Below are 10000 nucleotides of genomic sequence, written 5' to 3'. Positions count from 1 at the left end.
CTTTCATTCAACTACTAACTTATTCATTCACTCACTCGTTAATTTATTCATTTATTTATCTATCCTTTCATGCATTTCATCTTCTGATTTGATCCATCCATCCCTTCTGTCCTTCACCAAATGAGATGAAAGGTTAATCCATTTGGCACCATCCAATCACCTACCAACAACATTTTATGGCCGATGGTTCAATCAACTAATGTAACAATTAATCAAACAATCAAACAATCGACCAGAAATCAAATCAATCAACCAACCGGTCAATCAATCAAACAACCCAAGTATAAAGAATTTGTGTAATTTTAACCAATCAATCAATCAGTCGTCAGACTAGTGAAACTTGATGACTGATTGACCAACCAGCCAAACAACTAACTAACCACTTAGTCAAACAACCATCCAACCAACCAATCAATCAACTAATCAATCAATTTTTTAACCAACCAACCAAACATTCAACTAATTAATAAATTTTTTAACCAACCAACCAAACATTCAACTTTTCAACCAACCAACCAATCAATCAACTTTTCAACCAACCAACTAACCAACCAATCACTCAACTTTTCAAACAACCAACCAACCAACCAATCAATCAACTTATCAACCGGTTAACCTCCATAGTCATTCATCGTTTTCATTCCGCTGATTGAAACAATCAACACTTCGGTTCAGAAAAAATTTAAGACATTTGTTTTATAAAACAAAAGATAACAATATAAAATATCTCTCTCTCTCTCTCTCTCTCACTCGCTTTCTCTCTTTCTCTCTTTCTTTCTTTCTCTTTCGCTCTTTCTCTCTTTTCCTTTTCTTTTTAACTCTTTCTCATTATCGTTATCATCCTCCATATCATCATGATCATCTACATCATCTACATCAGTCCAACACAGTCGGGATTTTCAACAAACAAATAAAAACGACACATATAAAGTTTGCACATATTTCACGTACACTAACTTTTGTATGTATTTTGAAAATACCACATAAATTCATGCAAATTCCAAACACACAGACACACACACAGACAGACATAGACACAAACACACAGACATAGACACACAGACTGAAAGATAGATAGAGAGAGAGACAAACACACACAGACACACGCACGGATACACACAGACACCACACACACACACACACATACGAAAAATACCAAAACAAACAAGCAACCTTAGCATATGTGCAAACAAGCCGACAAGATTAAAAATTGAAAAGATGATAAGAAGAGCTAAGGGAGCACACACACACGCACACACTCTCACACATACAACATAGGAACGAATACACACACACAACACACACGCACACACAACACACACGCCGTGTAATGGGTTGTTATTTATTATTAGAACATGCAGAAGTGCGATCAACAGGTAGATAACGATGTTTACAGAATACTTTTTCATCAGTCCATCATTCATTCTTTTATTTTTATTTCATACTAACAACTTTTATTTACTCATCTAACCATACATCCATCCATCCATCCATCCATTCATCCATCTATCCATCTATTTATCCATCCATTAATCCATCCATTCATCCATTTACCCATTCATTTTCTCTACGCATACCAATCAGTTTATTAATATAAACTGTAGACACAAAAAATTGAATCATGAAAAATGTGCATATTTACAAAGATAAGTTTACAAAAAAGTGTTAGTTATAAATGAAAAATGTACACATACTTACATTCACACACATACACAAACACGCACACACACATACATTCACACATACAAACTTTGATTCAAATACTGATATGTTTGCCTTCAAACACATACAAACATATAAACGTATTACATACGCACACACACAAACACAAACACAGAAACACACACACTCACTCGTACAAACCAGCCAGCAAAATCAAAACTGGTGTTTATTTTATGATGACCTGCATTGAAAGTATGCCTTGGAGAAAAAAATATTTCAGAAATATTTTCACAGATATCATCATCACCATCTTTTTCGCTATCATAATTATAAATATAATAATTATTATCATGAATATTATTGTTATAATTAATATTATCATCGTCAATATCGTCGTTAATTATCATTTGTGTTAACCATTATCACCATCCACCAACATCTTCTTCTTCTTCTTCTTCATCATTTTTTCTTCTTAACCACCTTAATCTACAAAATCATCATCCTAATCACCGTCTTAATCTAATTCTAATCATCATCCTAATCACCGTCTTAATCTAATTCTAATCATCATCCTAATCACCGTCTTAATCATTCTAATCATCATCACTTTTACCATTATTATTATCGTTACCATCAGAACGGAATGAAATTTGATTTCTGAATTCAAATAAATATAATAATTATTATCATGAATATTATTGTTATAATTAATATTATCATCGTCAATATCGTCGTTAATTATCATTTGTGTTAACCATTATCACCATCCACCAACATCTTCTTCTTCTTCTTCTTCATCATTTTTTCTTCTTAACCACCTTAATCTACAAAATCATCATCCTAATCACCGTCTTAATCTAATTCTAATCATCATCCTAATCACCGTCTTAATCTAATTCTAATCATCATCCTAATCACCGTCTTAATCATTCTAATCATCATCACTTTTACCATTATTATTATCGTTACCATCAGAACGGAATGAAATTTGATTTCTGAATTCAAATGGACGCTAGTTTATCATCCAGTTATCAGACCAGTCATCATCATACGTTAACATGGTGCAATCGTATTTGTTTAACTGAAAGAATTTGCATGTTTATGTGTGTTTATGTTTGTATATATATGTATATCTATATTATATATATGTGTGTGTGTGTGTGTGTATATGAATGTCTGTGAATGTTTGTGTATGTTTATGTATGTGTATGTGTGTTTATGTATGTTTATATATGTTCATGTAGGTATATGTATAGGTATGTACGTATGTTTATGTATATGTATGTATGTATGTCTATGTATGTACGTATGTTTATTTATGTGTATGTATGTTTATGTATGTCTATGTATGTTTATGTATGCATTTGTATACGATAACGTACGTTTGTATGTATGTGTTCGTGCAATTTAAAGTGTGTTTATGTATGTTTGTGTATGTTTACATCATCGCCATCACCATCCTCATTACACTAATCAAAAGTCATCATCCTTATCATCTCGAGACATTCACCTTTAAAAACAGATAATGGAGATTATTGTTGTTTGTCTTGTTTTTCATAATTACAATTATTATTTTCATTTTTTTAAAGTAGTAGTAGCAGTAGTATTAGTAGAAGTAGAAGTAGCAGCAGCAGCAGTAGTAGTAGTAGTAGTAATAGTAAGTAGTAGTAATAGGTAGTAGTAGTAGTAGTAGTAGTAGCAGTAGTAGAAGTAATAGTAGAAGTAGTAGTAGTAGTAGTAGTAGCAGCAATAGCAGCAGCCATATTAGCTGTAGCAGTAGTAATGGTAGTAGTAGTTGAGAATTAGTAGTAGCAGTATTAATAGTAGCAGTAGTAGTAGTAGTAGTAGTAGTAGTAGTAGTAGTAGTAGTAGTAGTAGTAGTAGTAGTAGTAGTAGTAGTAGCAGTAGTAGTAGTAGCAGTATTTGCTTTTATTATTATGTCGGACTGATCCAATTGATAAGAAGATACCATAAAGAAAGAAAGGGGTGTTCAGCATGAAAGACAATTAATTAGTAGTGTGTAGTTGTTCTTATGATGTTTTCTCCCGACGAGATGCTCGTTAATTGTAATTTATGATGTTGTAGTTTGTGTATTTCGATGTGTTGTTGTGTGTTTTGCTGGGTTTTATTGTGTCCCATTCATTCATTTTACGGTTTGTTGTGTGGAAATTTTGTACATGTCTGACTTTGTAAAGTACGTGTCTATGTGAGTGCGTGTGCATGTATGTGTGTGTGTGTGTGTGTGTGTGTGTGTGTGTGTGTATATACATGTATAGTATACACACACACACACCACACACACACCATACACACACACATTTATACATATATATATACATATACACATGTATGCAAGGTGTATAAGTGTATGTGTATGTGTACGTCAATATATTTTGTATCTATTCGAATTGTATAATATGTAAATTGAAGCAAATGTGTATGATAATTTTGAAATACACATACCAACAAGTATCTACGTATACACGCTTGCGTACATGTATACATAGTATGTAGATATATACAATCCGCCAATACGCACAGTACAATACACACACACACACATCGTACGTACGTGATAATTAAAGGTTAAATGTCTTTGATTGTTATAATTGTATTCCATGATTTATATATATCCTTTGATGAGTGGATGCTATTTTGTATTATAATTGTGTATTGTATTGTAATTGCGAATGATTTATTGATAAGATATTTCATTCGCGAATTCGTTAGTATATTTTCCATTAGATATCTGTATATTTTGTATGCTATTTGAATCATTGTATACTTTGTATATACAATGATAAAGATTAATTTATATATATATATATATGTGTGTGTGTGTGTGTGTGTGCGTGCGTGTGTGTATTGTATTTTGTATTTAAAAATAATTACAGTTTTGTGTTATTATTAGGAAACATTTGCATACATGCATGTTGTATGGTATTTCGTATTTGTGTTAAAAATACAAGATTGTATATAACACAAAAGATGATCTTGTATTGTATTCGGTACTTCCATTGAATAAATATAGTATTAATATACAATAATATCTGCTAACATGTATGTGCATTGTTTGTAGTATCTTAAAATAGCACATTGTATATTGTATTTCCGGTACTCTCTTTCTCTCTCTCTCTCTCTCTCTCTCTCTCTCTCTCTCTCTCTTTCTCTCGCTTTCAGTTTGGCTGTTTGGCGTTGGCAAACAAAAAAATGCGTCATCTCTTTTTTATTGAACTTTCGTGTTTATCTTGCATTGCTATTAATCTTTTTTGTTATTGCTATTGTTTTTATTATTATCATTATTAATATTGTTGTTGTTATTACTATTATTTATATTGTTGTTGTCGTTGTTGCTATTATTGTTATTAGTAGCTGTGATAGCTTTGGTGTTGGTATTGTTGTGCTGATTCTTTTGCTTTTATTATTGTCATTATTGTTGTTGTTGTTATTATTGTCGTTATTATTGTTAATGATGCCTATTTCTTTTTCGCTGCCTTTATCGTTCAATTCACGGTCAGTCACGCTTCGGAATGATGGAAGAATGACGATGAAGATGATGGAGATGAAGATGAAGAAAAGGAGGAGGAAGAAGAAAAAGATGATGATTATGATGACGATGATGATTATGATGACGATGATGATGAAAAGATAGTGATAATGATGGCGCGTCAAATTTGTGTTTCAGATCCTTCCAACAACCATCGCCAAGCAAAATATGAAACTAACTGAAACGAACGATAGTGATGAAGATGATGATGTAGTAGATGATGATAATCAAAATCTCTCACGATGATGATAAAGATAAAGACGATGACGATGATGAAATGATAACGTACGTCTTTTTCAACTGGTTGACCACATCCCATTTTGCGCGTACACGGAACACGTGTACAAATAATTTATACATTAGCACATCCATTAAGGATTTCAACGTGTACTATACGCCGTATGAATAAATAAATTAATTAATGTACGTTTCGTTTGTATGCCTGTACATGTGTGTGTGCGTGTGTGTGTGTGTGTATGTGTGTGTTTGCTTAAACAGATGTAAAAATTTGTATATGTAGGTTTGTATACTCGATTTCGTTTATGCATGTATGTTTAATTGTATGCGTGTTAATGTGCCCAAAAACTACATAATACGTTAGAAAAAAATACAAATATTTTCTTCAGAACGTGTTGTAGTGTTACCAGCAGCCTATCGGTGCTAACTAATTATGCATATAAACTGAGAAATGCTTATAAAAATGTGCACAAATAAGAAAGATTTCACGCCAAATATTTTATACGGGATTGCTAAAAGAGTGGAGTTCTGACCATGGCAAGTATATTTCGGTGATATGCAGCGATTGACATACACACGGGCTGTTATTTAAAAGATGATTGATTTGAAAACATTATTATATAAATAAAATAGTTAAATAAATGTATTAATAAATCATTAAATACATTAATACGAATTTGTTGTCTTCAGAGACAAAATGAAACACGCACGCATACGCACACGCACACATACCTTTACAAGAAACAATTATTCAATCAGTCAGTCGTGAATGTGTGAAGTGTGAGAGCTCATAATTAGCATGTTAACTGCCTAAACACGTATCATTTAAACACGCACGTACACACACGCTCACACACGCGCACACACACACGCACACACACACGCACATGTGTTGAAGTAGCACGTAAGCCACTCACGTATTATCGCACATTCGTTTCACAAAGTAAAATATATTGTCATATTGAAAAAACCATGGAAAAGAAACCTAAAATGAAAAAATGAAATTAGGAAATAAGCAAAAAGACATTTTCGAACAGAGAAAAAGAAAGAAAAAACGAAAGAAAGAGAAAGAAAGAGGGAAAGAAATACAAAACGAGATAAAAAAAGAGAGAGGGAGAGAGAGAGAGAGATATGGAAAGGCGTGAAAATGTGGCATATTAGCATAAAAATTAATAGCGTAATTTGATATTAGCAGCAATTGCAAACCTAACGTAACCGAAACGACGAAATGATGGATTGAAGGAAAGAGCGAATTAATAGATGAATAAATGAACGAATGAATGGATGAATGAACAAACAAATTAACGAATGAATGAATGAACAAATAAATGAATGAACGAATGAATGAATGAACGAACGAATGAACAAACGAACGAATAAATGAATAATTGCAGATTATATGGGATCGTAGAAATATTGTTACTGATAAATTGATGAACAGGTTACGAGGCGTTATATTACCAGGATGTCAATGCCATTGCCTACACCATCGTTATATTGTTTTCATCATCATTTCATCACCACCATCACCATCATCATCATCATCATCATCGTCACAGCAAAAACAACCTCCATGTACATATTCCGGTTTCGATACCTTAACTGTTGAAAACATTGTTCTGTTAACACCATCGTCATAATTAATATCATCATCGTCATCATCGTTTTGTGTATCATCACCATTATCATCATCATCGTCGTCGTCACCGTCGTCATCATCATCATTAGCAGCAGCAGCAGCATGAATATGACGTCATCGTGGCAGTCGTAAACACGTCATCGTCAACAACTATTAGGTATCATTTGTTGGAGGTAGTAATGATGTTAGCGTGTGACTAGAAAACAAGAAAGCTGTGATGATGATGACGACGACGATGAAAATGATGATGACGATGAAGAGGAAGAAGAGGACGACGACGATGATGAAGTGATTATTTTGATCGTGGTGAATAATAGCTAGCAGGAAATATTTTAAAATTCTGTTGTTAACTGCCAGATAACGACACTGATGATGACGACGATGAAGACGATGATGACGAAGACGACGATGAAAATAATGATGATAATAATAGTGATAATGACGACGATGATGATGACGAAGATGATAAAGCCAATGATGATGATGAAGATGAAGACAACGACGATGATGATAAATGATAATGATGTGATGATGTTGTGATGACGATGATGATAGTTAGTTATGATACTCTTAATAATGCAAGGGCAAACTCGAAAATGTGATGATATATAAAGATTGATGACAATTGTGATTTACCGACAAGACATACTCGCACCAACTAAATCAAAAAACTTCAATGTCATTTTAAATATCATCATCATCATCACTGTCACTACATGCAATCATTATCATCACAATCGTAATTAAAATAAAGTGAATTAATAATAATTATATCATCATAATATTATCGTAATAATAATAAACATCAGAAAGTACAAGTCTGGTCCAGACTTCATCATAATTATCGTCATCATCGTCATCATCATCGTCGTCATCATCATCATCATCATCATAATTATCGTCATCATCGTCATCATCATCGTCGTCATTATCATGAATAACATATGAACTCAGCGGGTAGTCACAATAAATGAGCGTATTCATACACGCGATCAAACAACTATCACATACACATACACAAATACACACACACATATACACATACATAAATATACACACACATACACGTGCATATACATAATTACACACACATCTATACAAATGTATTTAAATACATACATAAACACACACACAAACAAACACAAACAGAGATATGTTCATAAACTCCTCTGCTCTTATTTTCCTGTATAAATGTGTTTCTACTATTTGCGTTATTATAAATCAATGCATGCATACATACATACATACACACATTGCATACATGAAACTATACATACATACATACATACATATTCACACATAAAAACATGCACAACTAGCATAGTGTACAACTTAGTGTACAACACAAACTGACCTTCACCTAATTAATATGCAAGGTCATGTTATGCCTCGTTGTACAGTACAAGCGGATATAGGTTAATGGATAAGATTATACATTTGTATCCATCTAGATATGTGTACTATGTATGAATATATATATATATTGTATATATATATATATATATATACAATGTTTGTACCTAGTTTAAGTACACGTGTATCTATATAGAGTGCTATAGTTCTAATTTAATCTTTTTGCACTTTTAATGTTTATATTAAATTAATATTGACAGGTGCGAGCGAGTATTTTAATGTGCCAAATGTTATGTGTTACTTATTAATAATGGTGGGTGACTTGTTTTCGTTCACACGTGTCTCCGTTGAATGTTATCCTGTTCTGTGATAGTTATGTGATGTTGTTTGACGTCTCTACCATGTGCGTGTGTGCGTGTGTGTGTGTGTGTGTTCGTCGTCGTCATTGTGGTTACCATTAGAGTTACGAATGAATTTGTTGGAGTGCCGTAATGTTGTCATCATCATCATCATCATTATCACCATAATCATCATCCTCTCACCTTCCTCATCAGCATCTCTACCACCCTATTCTACCTTTTATCATCTCCATCATCATCATCATCATCATCATTATCACAAATGAAATAAATCACGGTCGTCATTAAACGTTGGCTTATATTATTTTACTTCACTGTCACCAGCCAGACACGAACTTTTGTTATGCCAAGCAATGCAAAAACATTTCACCATTGATCATCTTCTTCGTCATCATCACCATCATCTTCTTCGTCATCAACATCATCATCTTCATCATACTTTCGTTTAAATTTTATCAAACACCACCTGATGAATCATATGCATCGTAGCTAACTTTTATATCATCATCATCATTTAAATAGCGTTTATCATCATCGTAATCATCATCGTCATCAGCATCATCACCAACAACATCGTCGTCATTATCATCATCACCATCACCTTTGACATTCCAAACACGCAACCGGTCATCATTATTTCTTATTTTCTTATAAAAAGTGAACGAAATTTTTTTACTCCATAATTACCCTCATTTTGTCGCCATCAACATCATTATCATCATCATCACCATTAAAATCATCATCATCATCACCATCATCATCACCATTAAAATCATCATCATCATCACCATCATCATCACCATCGGCATCATCATCATTATCATCATCATTACCCTTGCTAATATCATCATCATCATCGTTATCATCATTATCACTAAAATCATCGTTATCTAGATCATTATTATCACTTCATCATCATCATCGCGATACAAGAAACACTTAATACCACTAGATACCACTAGATACGACACGTGAGAGATGGTTCTACACAAATGATAGAATATCAATATAACATCACAACAACATTGCAAACAATATAACGACAAAACACACAACAGGCAAGCCACACGACGACACACGCCACACGTCATACACACGCCACACGCGCGCGACGCAAAGCAACACAAAGCCATCTAATATATCCGACAATGGACTTAACGATTCGCACTCCTTCGCTATACCACTTACATTGCATTACACACT

The 10000-nt window shown here is 33.1% G+C and overlaps 1 protein-coding gene across 1 annotated transcript in view; it reads left to right on the top strand.

The window, feature by feature from the left end:
- The window catches only part of HELRODRAFT_132342 (hypothetical protein), a gene marked incomplete at both ends in the record, with an annotated part of 20409 nt that extends 16457 nt beyond the window's left edge, over positions 1 to 3952 (top strand). The window contains 2 exons of the mRNA XM_009027426.1: positions 2919 to 3008; positions 3858 to 3952. Of these exons, the coding sequence (XP_009025674.1) occupies positions 2919 to 3008; positions 3858 to 3952 (185 nt within the window). The remainder of the gene's footprint in view (positions 1 to 2918; positions 3009 to 3857) is intronic.
- Positions 3953 to 10000: the final 6048 nt, after the last annotated feature.

The sequence above is a fragment of the Helobdella robusta genome (assembly GCF_000326865.2).
Source record: "Helobdella robusta unplaced genomic scaffold HELROscaffold_5, whole genome shotgun sequence".
NCBI lineage: Eukaryota > Metazoa > Annelida > Clitellata > Rhynchobdellida > Glossiphoniidae > Helobdella > Helobdella robusta.
This window is presented reverse-complemented; position numbering and strand designations above follow the sequence as displayed.